Source organism: Typopeltis vanoorti, chromosome 23, assembly GCF_054136105.1.
Source record: "Typopeltis vanoorti isolate ZY-2024b chromosome 23, IOZ_Tvanoo_1.0, whole genome shotgun sequence".
NCBI classification, from domain to species: Eukaryota; Metazoa; Arthropoda; class Arachnida; order Uropygi; family Thelyphonidae; genus Typopeltis; species Typopeltis vanoorti.
This window is the reverse complement of record NC_143571.1, coordinates 4,563,709-4,583,026: the sequence shown is the minus strand read 5'-3', so window position 1 is coordinate 4,583,026 and position 19,318 is coordinate 4,563,709. Positions and strand designations below refer to the sequence as shown.

Genomic DNA, 19,318 nt, shown 5'->3' with positions numbered 1-19,318 from the left:
CGTAATTTGTTGCGATCTACCAAAAAGCCCAAGTTGTAAACGATCAACATTTAAACTAATCTCTACATTCAAATTTGATTAGCATTGTTTTAAACATGCTCATCTTCTCATAGAGGATCACATTTTCTTTTCTCCATCTTACACAATAGTAAAATAAAATAAAATAAAAACTAAGCGAAAATCACTTTTTTCTTCTCTATTTACCTACTGTGGGATTAAAACTCGTGCTCTTGGTTGTAGAGAGGAGACGCAATGCTCGGTTATTCAGATCAGCACTCGGCCCCACTAATTTGCTATAAATGTCCATTTTTTAAAAGTACTTGTTATATTATATTCAAGGAAATATATTAAATCTTTTGACCTTTTTTTAAAAAATAAAAGTGTTCTTTTAATTAAAATAAAATTTTAATTAAAATTTTATTTTTAAAAAATAAAATATCCTTGCTCAGTATTTATTCATAATATTTCACCTATTTGACACATTGGAATAGGAATAGGGAATGACTATCTCACCTAACGATTTCGGGAATTCTGCCCTATAGGCAAATCCCTCTGTTTCCACCGTGGCCATGATACCACCTTGCTAGCAGAATGCAAAGAAAATTTGAAGGAACTTATTATGAAAGTTAATGAAGAAAGTGCTAAATATGGTCTTAAACCTAACCTCAAAAAGTTATGGCACCATATGAACTTAATGATTTTGAAGTAGATGGGGAGAAAATGGAAGCAGTTAACAATTTTGTGTTCCTTGGATCTCGAATTGATAAAGATGGTTATTGTACCAAAGGAGTTAGAAGAAGATTATTACTCGGAAAAGCAATGACAAATTTAAGCAAGATCTTTAAAGATAAAGATATTAGCCTCACAACAAAAATCAGAATCGTGAAAGCAATGGTATTCCCTGTGGTACTGTATGGATGTGAAAGTTGAACTCTGAGAAAGAGTGAAAGAAGGAAGACAGATGCATTTGAATTATGGGTTTGGAGACGCTTACTAAGAATATCATGGACTGCAAAGCAAACCAACAAATCGGTGGTAGACAGAATAAAGCCAGATTGCTCCCTCGAAGCTTTGATCATCAAGCAAAAATTGTCATACTTCGGACATATTATGCGAGCAAATGACAGTCTGGAGAAGATGAGGATGCTTGCTAAAGTTGATGGAAGCAGGAGAAGAGGAAGACCAAGAATTAGATGGGTGGATGGAGTTAAAGAAGCAACTGGAGTGTGCTTGGAGGTTCTGAAAGACATGGTCACGGACAGATCGGAATGGGCAGTGTATGTTCATGGAGTCGCCAGGAGTCGGAAACGACTCGATGGATCATAACATAACAACATTATAAATCAACAGCCGCCTAGACTTTTTATTTATTAAAAAAAAAAAATGGATTCGAAGTAATTATATTATCTCAATGGCTATGTAGGATTAATTTCATTAATTGGTTGCTGTTGTGCATTATTAAATTAATTCTAAATATATTACTCATTATATGAAAGCTAAAGTGATCTTATTGAATTATATGTCTAGCTTTTATGACTCAACTTATTTTAAAGAGCTAACGCTCTTCAGAATACAACTATCTCATGTTAATACTTTCTGTGCTCTTATAGTACACGCTTGACAGTTACTAATTATGAACTAATTGTTTAAACTTATCTTCTAACCTTTCAAACATAATCGGGGTGGGAGGAAATATATACGAGAGGAAGAAAAGAAAAAAAGAAACCACTATGATCAGTGGATGGGAACTCATACGTTGCTTAGCCACAGTCACTGCACGAGTGACATAAGGCTTAAAGGATATACAGGCATATCGTTGTTCAAAGTCAGTTGTAGTAACCGAGAACACATACAGCATATCAACTTCTGCCAGCTTTATCACCGATTGTTGCGATATGTCTTGCAATGATCTCTAATTGTGAAAGTTGGGATTACAACATAATTTACAAACATTTTGCAATACAAGAAGAAATGATTATTTCTTCGTACATTACAAAGATGCTCCAGCTTTCATTTCCACTTATCTTTCGCCCATGCCTTTTTTTGGAAATGAACAACACTAAATAAATGTACAAACTTTATTCATGCGGTAGCAATAGTACAAATGCGTCCTTAGTAAATAAAAGTAGATTAAAGACTCGTTATACTTTTCATAATTATGTTATTATGAAAAGTATTATTATTTCATAATTTAGCATTTCATGTAAAAATTCGCTTTGTTTCTTATATATAGAGTAAATGATTTCTTTGGAATGATTGAATACTTGTGCTCTTTTTCACAATCAGTCACAACTTCTTACAGTTTGATGAGTTCATGATAGACATACAATTACAGCGTGTAACCAATACACAGTTTGCAGTATGACGAATATACTGTAAACATTTGTGCCTGTACATGCTTTCATTAATTGAGTTTTATTTCAATTTCAGTAATTTTATGTGGTTTCTGTTCCCATTTTGTTAAATGGAAGGTCAATCGTCAGGATGGATCGCATATAAAAATTGGTTGTCCGTCATTTAACTCAGTAATTGATTCTGTTATAATAAATTACGTTCTCTGGAATCGAAACATTCAAAATTTCTCCATATTAAAATAGTTAAAGATTATTTTTTATACAATCTTTTGTGTTTTCTATTCAGCAACAATTAGGCAATGTAATATTTTAGTCATCAATAATGACAAAGAGGACGTGGCAAAATTTTTTATGTGCTTTCTGACATCGTTCACTTAAAGATTTTTGCCTACTTTTCCTGCCGTGTTGTTTCACTTTTAACTCCTTTAGAAAAGTGAATATCATGTGTTATAGTTAAGAGTGAATATCGCTCTTAATCGCTAAGTTATTGTGCTGGGGTCCTGTTTCTTAAATACCTAAATTCAAAATGAGGACATACATTTCAGAAATGATGCTATTCATTCCGAAACTCTATTCAGACTATATGACGCAACGGCCTGAAATAGTAACTTAAAAAAAAAATCCAAATGAAGAAAGAATTCGAGCAGCTGAAAACACTCAGCATATTTTCCCAGATCGGAAGATTTTGCTAATGATAAAAGTAATCATTAATTCTCTCATACGGAATATTTAAATTGCTGAAAAGAAAAAACAGAAGATGGAAGAAGAAAGAAAAAGTCATCTTTCTTCTTTATATATTTCAACACTTTGAAATATATAAAGAACTTTATATAAACTACTTTGAAGATAGACTAGCGAAGGATCTAAACTAACAATGTTTGTGTTCCGGTGCAATTTTTCAGTGAGAACCTGTTCCTTGAAATTATTGCCCAAAGATTTGGTGCTTCTCGAAAAGTGTGAGAATAAAGTAGGAGCCAGATGTCGCATTGCATGTAAGAAACACGCCATCAGGGAAGAATCCAGAATTATTACATGTCTTGATAATGGGCAGTGGACTGAAATGCCAAAATGCCACAGAACTAAGCTCAGTGTGGAGGAGAAGAATCTTTGTCCTGATGAGCTCCATGGTAACTTGATACTAGAAAGCGGCTGTGACAGAAAAATTGGAACAACATGCCTTGTTAAGTGCGGAGTTGGTGACATTATGAAAGGGTATTCAAATACAACTACCTGTTTGAATAACAGAACATGGTCTTATCTTCCCACTTGCACTAATTCACAAACAAGTACTGAAACTTTACTTGCAGAAAATATTGTGAAAAGTTGCATGAAGCAGACGCTTCCGACTGGAATAAAACCATTGGGGTGCACACCTTTCCGTGACATTTTAATCTGTCTAATGGGCTGTCTTGTAAACAATACAGTGATATGGGAACACATAGTATACTGTCTGCCACCTGGGCATTTTCCGTCTCTTCCAATTTGTGAAAATTTTAAAAAATGGAATTCAACGTGTCCACCTCTAACTCTTTCCAAAAGTCTTATACTAGCAGAAAGCACTTGTGAAGCCATTATAGGGAGTGTTTGTCGATTACAATGCGCGGATGATAAGATTCTAGTTGGCTCCAGAACAGTAATGTGTTTGCCCTCTAACGAATGGTCAACGCTGCCTGTTTGTGTGGAGAAGCAACTTATTTCTGAAGAAGACGAAGAAGAAGAAGAAGATGGAAATAGGTCTTGTTCACCGTTGCGGCTACCTCCTGGAGCAACTCTACAAGGACAATGTACTAGAGTTTCAGAAGAATGCACTGTAACTTGCTTTAAAAAAAATATGATAGTCTGGAAGAAAACTGTCAAGTGCTTGGCGTCTGGAAAATGGTCAGTCCTCCCCAAATGCGATGGAAACCAATCTCCAAATATGAGAGGAGAGTGTGGCGAACTACAGTTACCATATAATATGCTCCTTCACCACTGCAAAACTTCTGAAGGAGCTGTCTGCCAAGTCAGTTGTAAACCTGGATTCAGATTAGATGGATCAGATACTGTGACGTGTCTTGCGTCGCAACAGTGGAGTACTTTACCAAGATGCATTCGTTCATCTTCACAGGTGTTAGCTGACAGCATCCAGAACTTAACATGTGTAGAACCCATTCTTCCACCTAAAGCTAGATTAGCAGAAGAATGTGTATACATAATCGGATCTTCTTGTATCGCAGTTTGTGAAAGAGGATTTCTTCTTCAAGGTGATCCTGTTATAACATGCATAGTACAAAACACGTGGTCTATACGATTTTTGTGTGTAAAGATTTCAATGGACTTATTGACGTATAGTTGTCCTGGTCCACTTTTACCTGAGACTATACTGCTTGCTACCGACTGCATAGGTTTTAAGGGAATTTCTTGCGAACTGAAATGTAGCGATGATCTAAAAATTCAAGGGCCTAATTACATAATATGCTTAGAGACTGGAGAGTGGAGTGAATTACCAAAGTGTGTCAAATATGTATGCCCTCTTCTAAAACTGCCACAAAATGGTCTTCTCTTGAGACACTGTAGACGTAATATTGGAAGTAAATGTTCTGTAGGTTGTTGGGATGGAGCAGACGTCAGAGGACCATATTTTGTTTACTGTTTGCCTTCAAATAGTTGGTCAGAAGATTTACTATGCAGCTCAGTGCGCATTGTTGATGGCTGTCCTTCCAGTCACATTCCTCGAGAAGTGGTAATATTAAATAATTGCAGAAGAGAGCCAGGAGAAGTTTGTTCTGTTACATGCATAGATGGATCGCATTTAATTGGCCCTAATACTATAACCTGTCTTTCTACAAAAAGATGGTCAACATTACCAACGTGCAAAACTAATTCAGTACACTGCAACAACTCTTCTCTCCCTAATAATCTTATGTTTACTCAGAAATGTAACGGAAAACCTGGAGATACATGCGCTGTAAGCTGTAAAAAAGGATTGCTAATGAAGGGTGGAAATAGTATTTCTTGTCTCTCTTCAGGTCAATGGACTCAGTATCCAGAATGTGTGCCTATTGTTTCAGACGAGTTTAGTTTCATGTATTGTCCTGAACCTCGTTTTTCATATGGACTTCAGTTATTAGAAGACTGCGATACTAAGATTGGAACTAGTTGCCATGTAGAATGTGCCGATGGCATGATACGAAGTGGACCAGATATAATCACATGTAAAACTGATAACCAATGGAGTGATCTTCCAAGCTGTATAAATTATATTCCGAATAATTTGAAAACCAGCATGAATGTTAGAAGGTCGACTTGTTTCGAACCAGCATTACCTTCCTATGTAATATTATTAGATGAATGTAGCACCTTAGTAGGATCAGTGTGCCTGGTAGGGTGTCAAGACGGATTTTTAAGTGGCCCCAGAACGATATCTTGCACTGAATCGGGGCAATGGACAGAAATACCAATATGTGTACAATCTTTTGAAAGAAAATATATTGCCCATTGCTCATACCCTCAACTCCTTCCTGGTCTCTATTTAGTGGGATCCTGCAAAACTAGTGAAGGCTCATCTTGTAGGTTAGCTTGCAGAGGAATGTACTTAAGTGGTCCAAAATTTATTACATGCATGAAGGGTAGATGGACAGAATATCCAAAATGCATTTTTCCAAATGAACGAACTTTGAAAATGTGCCAGGAATCACAATTACCACTTGGGGTGGTATTATTGGAAGATTGTTCTGTTCTGCCTGGAGCAATATGCAAAATTGGTTGCCAAGTTGGTCGTGGTAAATTTATTTGGATCACAGAGATGCTCTGCCTTCCATCTGGAAATTGGGCCCCAATACCTTTCTGTCTTTCGCCTGTTACTAAAAATATTGTTTCAAGACAGGTCTGCAGTTTGCCAAAACTTGATAGTTATGTCAGAATTAAGGGTACTTGTATTATGACCGTTAACAGTGTATGTGAAACAACGTGTCATCCTGGTTTTAAACTGAATGGACCTAGTTCCATTAGATGTCTTTCTTCAGGAAAATGGACCTCTCTTCCCAAGTGTTCTCATTTGTCGCAGAGACACAGTGAATTTTCGACATGCTTGAAACCTAGGCTTTCACATGGAGCCATTCTTGTAAAAATCTGCAGCTATCTTGTTGGCTCAGAATGTCTAGTGGACTGCCAACCTCCAATGATTCGTCAAGGTTCAGAAGTTATTATGTGTTTGCCTTCGAAAACGTGGAGCCCAATGCCCCGTTGTATTGAGCAACCATTAATTCATATATGTAGGTTTCCTAAACTTCCACCACATGTTTCAGTTGTAGGTGACTGCCCAAATCCTGTCAATTTGGGTTCTAAATGTCATTTATGGTGTGAGGATGAGCTCTTCCTTTATGGCCCTTCGATAATAACTTGCAGATCCTTTGGAACGTGGTCACCAATGCCAAGTTGCATTCCTCTATCATTCCTACAACAAAAACATCCAGAAGTATCCATTAATAAACGAGTACAGCAACCAAAAATTATATGTCCGCAGCCAGAACTTCCGGAGAATCTCGTAATAGTAGGTATATGTAAATGTACATTTGGCTCAGTATGTAAACTGGAGTGCGTAGGAACGCAAATGGCAATCATTGGTCCTACAAGCATAACGTGTCAACTATCGAAAGAATGGACAAAAACTCCAAAATGTGTTCCAACAATACGTTGTCCTAAACCTCCTCTCCTTCCTGGCCAACGTTTACTAGGAAGTTGTTCTCAAAGTGCGAGAAGCATTTGCTATGTTAATTGTTTAGGAGGAATGACTACAAATGGCTCTTCTATAATTCGTTGTCAATCTACAGGTGAATGGACTAAAGTCCCTGCATGCATTCATAAGATTCTTGCTAAAAATTCTACGGCACACAATACCGTTACTACGTGTGCTAATCCTAAGTTACCGAGCCATGTAATCCTTCAGAAAGACTGCTACATGATTTTAAATACCGTTTGCCATGTAGGTTGTTCTGTAGGATTTCACTTAAAAGGATCAAACAGAATAGCTTGTCTTTCTTCTGGAGAGTGGTCGGCTTTTCCATATTGCAGCCGTCTAAATAAATGCGAAACATTAAATCTTCCTGCAGATATTATATTATTGGGGAAATGTAGTTCTGAGGAAGGTACTACGTGTCATCTTGGTTGTCGCAGCGGGTTAATTTTAAAAGGAGCTGAATTTGTAACATGTGAACGATCAGGAAAATGGTCATCATTACCTACATGTATTAGCAAGATATCCGCTACTGAAACGCATTATATAACATCAGATCGCTGTGAGCCCCCAGCATTTGCCGACGGTGTTATATTTAGTCATTTTTGCAGCAGGAAAATTGGCTTTCGATGTCCCGTTAAGTGTATTGAAGGAATGGAAAGAAAGGGACCAAGTACTGTCACTTGCCTGAAATCAAGAAAGTGGACAGATTTCCCTGTCTGTAAAGCGAAAAAAATTTGTTTTGACATAGATCTGCCCTCTGGTGTTCAGATAATCGGCAACTGCAGTAACTTTAAGGATAGCAAATGCCGTCTTACATGTGTAGACGGAATGGTTATGAATGGTCCTGATATTATAGTGTGCCAAAAATTCGGTAACTGGTCAGAATTACCAACGTGTCAAGTGCATAAGCATCTCCGACAAGTAGGTAAGTGAAAAAAAAAAGTACTTATAAGAAGAAAGAGTAAAAATATACATTTCACTGTTTTTATCAAGCCATTCATACGTTATGAATAAAATTATAATTTCCTCTGAAAAGAGAGAGAGAGAGAGATGTTCGGGCACAGCTTACCTGAATGACTTTTATGGCCATAAAGGATCTAGAAGTCTTCCTCAAGATCCTCCGTAGATCGACAGCACCCTTTTATTGGAAAGATCTGCATTCGAATAAGTCGAAAACCCTTATCAGAGTTTTTCAGTTAAAAGTTTCATACGTATGTGGAAGAATTTTCCCTCCCGAAACTAGTTTTTTTTTTTTTTCATACAACGGTTTAAACTAACAAGGAAAACACAGGCGATTTACACAAAAGTGTGTGTGTGTGTGTGTGTGTGTGTGTGTGTGTGTGTGTGTGTGTGTGTGTGTGTGTGTGTGTGTGTGTGTGTGTGTGTGTGTGTGTGTGTGTGCGTGCGTGCGTGCGTGCGTGCGTGCGTGCGTGCGTGCGTGCGTGCGTGCGTGCGTGCGTGTGTGTGTGTGTGTGTGTGTGTGTGTGTGTGTGTGTGTGTGTGTGTGTGTGTGTGTGTGTGTGTGTAACTGTCTTTTCATCACACCTCGAAACTGTAGAGTTCAGATAGGTTTTTCCTCTCGAAAAATCAGGTTTTTCATTCTGCAAAACAAGTACAATTGCAAGCACACACGCAATTAACAGATATAATACATTAGCCTCATCGGCCTAAATTTCTGTTACTGTTCGCCATGCTAATGGTCAATATCCCCTGCTTAGCTTATATCCTAACTTACGTCTAACCTCACTTAGCAGCTATCACCCCTCCTACTTAGAAAGTTTCCGTAAATATTATTCTCAAATTATAATTGTGATTCAGAGTAAATCATGATGGCCTTAGGGTGTCGAGCCAAAGCTCCATTCAGAGGATGAGTCTCAATAGATCGCAGTATGGTGGCTGCTCTTCAAAGCACGTCTGCAGACGATTTGGTGCTCGCACGTTACACTTGAATGGTGCAGCGTAGGAAGCAGCGGCCGTATAATCTCAACAGCTTCCTTGATGCTTCCGTTCTAGTGGCCTGATCGCCAGAGCGATCGCATCGCAACAGTACGAAAGCAACTCCGGCCAGCGTTGTCTTTCAACTCGCAAGGTACGAACGGTATCATTGCTAGGTGCGCTCATGGTAAACACTAATACTGTACGAAAAGAACTCCATTTACTAGATTTCCACGGAAGAGCAGCGGCACACAAACCGAACATCACAACAACGAACGACGCGTCTTGTCTGGCATGGTGCAAAGACGTGTGAACTGGACAAATGACCAGTGGAAATTGAACAGTACTGTGAAGTGATGAATCAAGGTTCACCTGTTTATTTAAGTTAAGGGATATTACATCCTATATTGTTTCATAGCCGAATAAGAAACTCAAAGAGTTTCATGCCGAATATAGTAAATATATAAAGTTCGACGAGTCCAAGCGTAAGCAAATACCTGGATAGTGTTACAACTGACCTGTAGGGAGTGCAATACTGAGGAAACTTATGGTAAGGGTGGAGCATGCTCCGATCACTATTCTTGATATTTCCCCATAATGTGAAACCCAGCTCCTAAGAGCTGTATTGCTGTTCTACATTATGAGTGAGAGAAGATCACTACCCAGACCGGTTTCAACTTTTATTGAGGTCTCATCAGTGAGTAGGTAGACCTAGAAATACCAAGTTTGTAGCAAACAAAACTTACATATACCCCACTATGAGAATTGCCAAGAAGGTGTCCTAATAAATTATTAATTATATGAAGAGCCAAAGGCTTCAATTCGATGACCTAAACTTATTTAAGTTAAGGGATATTACATCCCATATTGTTTTAGAGCCGAATAAGAAACTCAAAGAGTTTCATGCCGAATATAGTAAATATATAAAGTTCAGCGAGTCCAAGCGTAAGCAAATACCTATTCTCATAGTAGGGTATATGCAAGTTCTGTTTGCTACAAACTTGGTATTTCTAGGTCTACCTACTCACTGATGAGACCTCAATAAAGGTTGAAACCGTTCTGGGTAGTGACCTTCTCTCATAATGTAGAACAGTAATACAGCTCCTAGGAGCTGGGTTTTACATTATGGGGAAATATCAAGAATAGTCATCGGAGCTTGCTCCACCCTTACCATGAGTTGCCTCAGTGTTGCACTCCCTAAAGGGTCAGTTGTAGCACTATCCAGGTATTTGCTTACGCTTGGACTCGCCGAACTTTAATATATATATTTACTATATTCGGCATGAAACAATATGGGGTGTGTTATCCCTTAACTTAAATAAGTTTAGGTCGAATTGAAGCCTTTGGCTCTTCATATAATTAATAATAAGGTTCACCTTTTTCCAGTCTGATGACAAGGTGTGGGTGGGGAGGCAGTCTGGTGAACGTTTGTTACCACAGTGTGTTGTACCCACAGTAAAGTTTAGTGGTGGTGGTGGTGGTGGAGGAGGAGTACTGGTGTGCAGGTGCATTCAGCTGGTCTGGAATGGGACCACTGATCGTTGTCTGTGGTTCCATGAAAGCAGCTCAGTACTTTGATATTCTGGTTAATCAGGTGCTGCCTACACTGTGGAGTTTTCATGGAACGGACCTGTGTTGCCGACAATGCCCCATGCCACAAAGCTGCATCTATTATGGAATGGTATGAAGAGATGGGTGTTAAACAACTGTCCTGGCCTGTGCAGAGTCCTGACCTCAACACCATCGAACAGCTGTGGTACAAATTAGAGTGGCAATTGAAGTCCAGAGAAGCTGTAAAAAACTCGATGTAACTTAAAAATTCCAAAGCTCTTTACATCGCATAAAATATCGACTTTTATCGATATTTTATGCTAGATATTATTGTAAATAACCCTTTGGAAATTAACTGTATATACTCCTTTAACAAGAATATTTTAGAGTGTTAAAAACAGAGGCAATGTTTTGCCGCTGGAACCTTGTGTAATAGCTCTCTATGAGGGCATAAGAAAAGTTGTTTACGATTTTTATGTATGAGAAAGTGCTTGTAAGCACTTCCTCATACATAAGAGAAAGTGCTTACAAGCTCTGCACATAAACACCTCCAAAGTCAGTCTAAAAGGTTCAAACAACTTTCAGCTGGCCGGCAACTTAAGATTAAAAGGGTGCACGGACGAGAACAAAGAACGGGTTGAACTTAAAAGAAAATGAAAGAGTCATGCCGAATTCTTAGGGGGTTACAACCCTTCGTGCAAGGTCTGAGAGTAGGCATAATAAAAAGAGACAGCCGAGCAGGAGGGACTTCCAGTCATCGCCAGAGAGAGAGAGAGAGAGAGGGAACAGATTCAGGAGTCCATTAGAGAGTCAGTTAGCGGCAATTACGGTCATTGGAGGCAGCAGTTAGAGCTACTGGAAACGGCAGATAGAAAAGCCAGTTTTCCAGGCCTTACGGAGAGCCCAAGCAGAGGAAATAAGGCGATGTAAATTACCCGAAGCAACTTGGCTCGGCAGATTTGCTTTTTCGCCGTGGGAGAACAACCTTTTGCCGGTCGCAGTCCACAGCCCACCATTTTCCCGATGAGATACTGCTGAATGCCAGACATTCCTGAAGGGGAACTCGAGATCTGAGATGAAAGAAATGCCATAAGACTATAGTGAAAGACTTTTAACTGAATATGCGATGCAGAGTCTTTTGTAAGTGTACAAAACTTGTATATTCCCTCTCATAGTAGGTTGTAGATGGACTTTTAAGAGATTGTTCAATAGTAATAAGAAGTGTCTTTAAGAGAATCAATTGGCATGTTGGAAGTTGATATAAAAATAACTTAACAAAGAGTTAGCTAACCTCTTTGCGAGTATACTAGAAGTTTAATAAGTTCAAATTTTAAGCAGAGAGTACATAAGTTTTTGAGTTAAACAGATTATTTAATCTTGAAGTAAAAGGGTTCTAATTTCATCTTAGAGATTTTATAAATAGATAGAGAAAGCAATCTCCCCATTGTATAATTCATGTATTATATGTAAATAAATGTGTTTTAATTATTTGTTAAAAGAGTTCTGCCTGATCCATTATTTTACAACTGCACTGTTTCTAAATAACTCGGACCTGTGAGCGGGAAACAACTAAGGCATTAAAAGCGCAGTTTTATTACTTAACGACTGTTTATGTAAACTTTGTTGAAGGAACTTACGCTAGTAAGAAAGAGAGAGAGAGAGATCTACCGGAAGTTTTATTGAGTCTTATGCCGAATATTTGATATACTGATGGAACTGTCTGGCAAATAAATTTTTCAGTGTTCATAGGCATATGACTAATAAATATGGAAGGTGGTAAACAATAGTAAGCAGTTGTAGAGTAAGAAAGGAAATTATAAATAATAATAACGGTAGCAATAAATAGCCTCCGTTTACAAAGCATGCCCTCGATGTCTCGCTGAACTCGGCGCTACTTTGCTGGAGAAATAGAGACAAATTCCACGTGATGTCTGCCGCACAATGGTAGGAAACCTTCCTCAAAAGGCGCAGGAGGTGGTGATAATAAGTGAACATAATACCCGATATTAGGATTCGACTGCTGGTTTCAGTTCTAAATTGCTAAAGTGTAGGACAGTTATTAGTAGATAGTGTATATTGATAGTGTATATTGACACTGGCAAACCCCCCCCCCCCCATGCAGAGTGAATCCTATCCAAACCGAACGCAGACAGTTGATAGCACGTATTATCTGCGCAAGGCAGATGGGTCAATCTGTCGCCCAAGTAGTAAGAACCTAAGATTCTCGAGCGCAACCGTATCAAGTGTCTACCGCGAGTATACCATTAACGGACGTACTAGCGTCCAGAGAGCAAGTGGTGGCAGACCAAGACCAACCATACGGTGGCACAAATCACATTCAATTTCAATCGGACGCCCAAGCAGCATAAGCGAGTGAAAGGTATGGCATACCATGGGAGCCGATGTCCTAATCGTGTACCACTATTGACAACTCGTTATCGGGCATTGCGCCTCGCCTGGTGTCGGGATCATCAAAACTGGATCTCTGCGAGTGGACCAGAGTCGTGTGGTCTGAGGAATCCCGTTATCAGTTGTATTGAGTTGACAGGAGGGCGCTGGTGTGGCTTCTACAACATGAGGATATCGCCCCATCGTGCCAGATCGTCTCTGTTCAAGGAGATGGTGGCTCTTTGGAAAGCCTTCTCATGTGATACAGTATAGGTCCCTTAATGTGTCTGGAGAGCTCCTTAAACGGTGTGAGCTATCAGAATGTGCTGGCTGGTCACCTACACACTTTCATGCAACCAATGGTCTGTTTCAGCAGTACAATTCGCGGCCCCAACTGGCAACAACCACCCAGTCATGGCTCGAGGAACACTCATCCGAGTTTAAATCCGATCGAATTTCTCTGGGACACCGTAGAGTGAAACATCAGAACCATGTAACCGAGAAAGACGTTTAAAGAGTAGTTTTGGATAATGCTTCAATATTTATGCAATATATCTCTAGCATGACAAGGCTGTTTTTTTTCTCCCGGAAACTCGGGTTTTTCGTCTCGTAAATTCAAGAAAATCGACCGTAGAGCTTACACTATTCTCATACAGTAAACATATTGTTAGGATTAGGGACCACGAGATGGAGCACTTGTCATCCGCCTCTCTTCACCGGATGCAAGTTATAATTAGTAATAGTCTTAGCCCAGCTATCTCTGATTGGCTGCCGGTGGCGATTGAACTACCCTCCTCAGTCTCCAAAAGTTAGTTAAAACCAACTCCCTATAGGGGAATAAAATGCGTTAGCTAATTTTTATATATATGCAACTAAAGTTTATAAGGCAGAACACCGAAATAAGTAATAGCGTTTATTTTAATGAAGAACGCGACGTTTCGTGCTAATTGCACAGGATTTCATCAGGTGTAAACATACAAACTAGAAGACAAAACAGTAAAGACTGATAAATGCAGCAACTGTTATGCAGTTATATAAGAGACTGATGTCATTTTAAAATATTTCTAATTGTTCAGAATGTTCTGTGTGTTTACACATTCACGTGAACGTGTTTTGGCTAATGAAGGCTAGGTAGGAATTACTCATACAAGTTAATACTTTGGTTAATATGTAGATGTTTAGGATCTAATGCTATTTCCAAATACCTCCAGATTTTTCTCTCTGTTGTATCATAACAATGGTGTAATAGTTCCGATTTATCCCATAAAACTTGATGTGTCTTTAGGGTCAGCTGAAGAGAGCACATGTGATAACAAAGCAGGTTTCACTCCTATGGTATTCAATATCTTGACCGTGTTCTTCAATACGTTGTTCAATTATTTTTTTTGCCTGTCCTTAGTAAGATGACCAGCAATTGCACCATAGCTGGTAAACACTCGGATATTGAAGTCGGCTATGTCGAGTTTTCGTGGATCGGAGTAGTGATCTCATTTCGATAAAAGGGATAAATACTACACTGATTTTATATTCCTTAAGTATTTTTGCTAGTTTTATGGAAGTATAGTTAATATATGGAAGTGTAATGAATCCTCGGTTTTCTTCTTCATGAGAAATTTCTCTGGTTTCATGTCAGTTGAATATTCTGGAAATGATGTGGTCATTATAACCATTTTGAAGGAAAGCGCTTCTTAAATGTTGAATTTCTTTGGCTGCTTCATTCTTGTCAATAATGAGTTGGCGGGCTCTTGCTCCTAGTGTGGAAATCATACCCAATTTTTAAGGTCTATAAGTAGTGGAATGAGACGTAGATATCTTTCATTAGGTGTAGGCTTTTGAAATTACACTTTTAATTTACCCGATTCCTTAGTTAGTAGAAGGTTCAGTAATGGGAGTGAACCATTCGAATCTAATTCGTAGATAAATTTTATTTTATAAATTATATAATATATATAATTTATATATAAAAACCCAATATATATATATATATATATATATATATATATATATATATTAGGATAACCAAGTTATTTTATAAACTTGGTTATTTTAACTCCTAATCCCAAATATGCAAACAATTAAGTTTGCGCCTGAAACAAAGTTCATGTCTAAAGATGGTACAACACCAGGGCAACTCATTGTAAAGGTGGGTAAAGATCTGATCACTATTCTTAGTATTTTCCCATAATGTAAAGCACATCTCACTAGAAGATGTATACTGCAATGCATTATGGGTGGGGGTCACTACCCAGACCGGCTTCAACCTTTTTTGAGGTCTCCTCAGTGAGCTACAACCTCCCAGACTGTCATTCCGCTGTGATCAAATACTGGCGCTCACAAGCTGCTATACGCACACACTCACTCAATAATGTGACCAACGAAAGAACAGCTTTGAATACGTTAACTACAACGTTTTCACGTTAAATATGTATAGTGACTTTCCTGTGCTGTTTACAGTTTTTATCTTCAATGTTTAATGTTTTTTCTTTTCTTGTATAAAAACACCTGAAGAAGGTTGTAAAAAGCCGAAATTAGTCGTGTGATACTATTAAAACTTTTTCCTTTCTCTCGGTTTATGTCATTCAATTCTTTTAAAAAATATGTTTAACAACCGAGTAAATGAACCTCCATGCATATATATATATATATATATATATATATATATATATATATATGTGGCGATTAGTTTTTACTCGGTTGTTATACATTTCAAAAAATAGATTTAATGACTCCAAGACCGAGATAACATAATAAAGATTTTAATGATAAATACTACTAGTTTCGGCATATAGCAGCCTTCTTCAGGTATTTATAAAGGAAAGGAATACTAATAAACATTGAATTATTTAAATAAACAAACTGGAAATTTTATATATATATATATATTTTTTTTTTTTTTGAAATATATATATATATATATATATATATATATATAACCAAAAGAATAAATTAATATATAAACAGATTTGTGATTAAACTAGTTTTCTCCTGCAGAAAAATAACTTTTTTCTTTCAAAATGATGCATAAATTAACAAAATAACGAAATGTTGGAATTTTTGGTGTTATTGTTGAAAATGATTACAATGATTATAAATGATTAGAGCTGTACCGAGCAGTTGTCGAAAGGAGCATTTTCATTATTAAAACACATCATAACACAGAACTAGGAGTTTGTCACCCCCCCCCTTCCTTCTAAAGAGAAACTTCAAATAGACATACTGCCCACTGATTTAGAAACTTTTATTTAATACTGTGTTCGACCTCCTTTAGTCGGAATTACAGCACATATGCGGTTTGGCATTGATTCCACATCGTGTTCGATTGAATCTGCATGCACAATTTTCCAGGCGTTCACCAGACTGTCATTTAATTGACTCAGATTTTAAGTAAGAGGACGTTGCTCCCGGATGTGTTTTTCTAACAAGTCTCATACGTTCTCAACGCGTTTCAGATCCTGGCTTTGTGGTGGCCAGGAAAGATGGTGGAAGTCGCTGGCACGCTCGCTGAACCACTGCTGACAATTCCTGCGCGATGACCATTGTCGACCATGAAACAACCGTTACCTACTAAATAAAAAGTCAACATTGCAGGATGGACTTAATCGGCAACAATGTTCAGATATTCCTTGGAAGACATATGACCTGCATGACACCACCTCTAGAAACTTGAGTTGTGTTTACAAGGCAAGCTGGGTTCATTGCTTCATGGGAGCTGCTGCCACTCTGGCTACCTTCAGCACAGAACAAGGGGCACTGACTGATTGGACCACATGATTTTTTCCAGTCTTCTGTTGTCCTGTCACGGTATTCCTGACGCCACCGTAGACGAACTTTCTGGTGCTTTGCAGAAATCAGTGGTTTCTGTATAGGCATGCAACTGCCAATACTTATCCTCTTCAATTCCCTGCACAACCTTTGGTGAGATATGGGTCAAGAACAGCCTTCATTAAATGCTTCGGTCAATTGCTTCACACAAGAAGTTCTGTTTGTCCATACAAGCCTTCTCAGACGACAACGATCTCGATCCTGACTGACTGTTTTAGAACCACAGTCATGCCTCTTAAACAAGCATGCAGGTTAGTTTTCCACTGATTAAACACTGGAGCTATCTCACCTATTAAGAAGTCAGTCAGCTCTACTGTTTTTAATTTCGTGACTTCAGCCAGACGAGCATCCATATAAGCCCTTTCTCAAACTCCGAAAGATCCTTTGTTGTTTCCCATTGGGATCAACACTGTTGACTATTACTGAAAAGCAGCATCCTTAAGTAGTTGCCAAGAACACGTGGTGATGCACGTGACCAAGTATTTTGGAAATACGCTGCATGACTATGTATATTTGAATAAAGGTTGTAATTCAGTTGCTGGCATGCGTAGATCCAGTATTATTATATCATCTAACTAAGAGGCATTCAAAATCAGCAGTGTTCTGCAACATACTGACAGGGCATAGAATGTCCCTTATGAGGTTAGATTTAAGATTTGTGGGTTTCAGAATTTGGTTGATTGGCAGAAAAAGGAGGATATGTGAGAGACATTTAAGTTGCTTAACAGATTTATAGGATGGATACAGTGAAAAATATTCCGTGGTTGACTAGTGTGTGTAGAATTAACCATGGACTATCTCCGAAAATTGAAGAAGTGTGCAGTTAGCCAGGGCGTGAACAGTAATTTTTTGCTTGGAGAGCATCAGTGAATGATTGGAATGAGTTACCGAAGTTGGTTATATCTGGGAATTAGTTCAAGACCAGATATGACAGGATTTGTTGAATAATCGTTAGTGCTTGGTGAAATGGGCTCTCAATCTTAAACTGAAGATTGAATCTGTGAATTCTGTGGTGCCCAAATAATTCTAATAATAATAATAATAAAATTATTTAAATTCGCATGTAAGTTTCAAATTTGACCAATTCTACATTAAATGTTTCTATCAGTTATTCAAAATAGTTCATTAGAACACGGACGAAATAGCAATTATTTAAAAAAAATTTGATTTCTTTGTTACGATACATTATGATACAAATATCTAACTATCAAGTTGTAAGTTTAACATAAAAGTTGCATCTTGCTCTTTTTCGTCTAACTTGGTACAGCTCTAAATTAAGATAAGAGATTATTCTCATTATTATTTCATTTTTGATTCTGTAGATAACAAGGCCAAGCAATTACATGAGAATGCTGAACAGCCTCCTGAACATAAGGAACATGTCCATAAACATAAGATGCATGGCCACGAACATAAGGAACATGGCCACGAACATAAAGAACATGCCCATGAAAATGCTGAACATGCTCAGGAAAAGATTGAACATGACCTTGTTAGTATTGGACATCCTGAAAATGTTCATATAGATGAGGAAGACACACGTATCAAATGCCGGGAAAATCAGTTTCCTCATAATGGAGAATGTTATAGCCTTACCAAGGAAGAAGCCAAAGGAGAAAATATCCAAGAATTGTGCCAACCTCCGCTACGCCCTCTAGTAATCAAGAATCAAAATACATTTCATTTCATTAGAAGTCTGTTGAGCGAACTTGAAGTTATATGTTTATGGACTGGAATAAATGATATAAAAGAGGAAGGTATTTGGAGAGACAGCAATGGAGACGAAGCAGTGTTTTTTGCTTGGGATGTAGGAGAACCTTCAGAACAAGATTCTCAAAGAAGTGGATTGCAAGACTGTGTTGTTATGACAAAGTGGGACAAATATCTTTACCACGATTACAGTTGCTACAGCATCAAATGTCATTTTATCTGCCAGAGTGACCCAATCTCTTGATAAATTACTAGATGAATAAATTCCGTTCTAGAAAACAACTAACTTTCCATTATTTCCTTATTCTCAGCTGGCATCAAATACATAAATTATCATCAAATACACTTGATGATAATTTATGCATTTAATGCCAGCTGATAGACATGGTAAACAAATGCTGTAAAAACAAAGTTATCTTCTGTGAAGCAGATAACTTTATTTTTACAGAAAAATATTGATCACTCCTTGAAGAAAAAAAATTAATGGTTCTTCCCAGCTTATCAAAAATGGGTATGCTTTGAAACTCATGGAACTAATACCCTTGTTTCATCCCAGTGTACAATAACATCAGAAATCTAAACTTATTATATTGTCCTTCATTTTATATCAGATCTTAATCAATACTATAACAGAATAACACTACACCACTAAATTAATATAATTATAATTTTTCTTATCATAAAACTAATCAACAGTTATGTCTTCAGTAATTCAGTCGATTATAACACGGTAAAAATACCTGATTAGAAATAATACCTACTTAGAAATACCATTCTAAGCTAGATTCCAGTTATCGATCAGAAGAATTTTTCTATGCCTTTCTTCGACTGCTTCCCGAGT

The 19,318-nt window shown here is 37.8% G+C and overlaps 1 protein-coding gene across 2 annotated transcripts in view; it reads left to right on the top strand.

Annotated features, from left to right (window-relative positions):
* Positions 1–18,753, top strand: part of LOC150093585 (uncharacterized) — an 83,134-nt gene extending 64,381 nt beyond the window's left edge. For both annotated transcript variants that reach the window (XM_090413105.1, XM_090413104.1), the window contains exon 6: positions 18,090–18,753. In XM_090413105.1, coding sequence (XP_090269231.1) covers positions 18,090–18,721 — 632 coding nt within the window. In that variant the 3' untranslated portion in view covers positions 18,722–18,753. The remainder of the gene's footprint in view (positions 1–18,089) is intronic.
* The last annotated feature ends 565 nt before the right edge of the window (positions 18,754–19,318 follow it).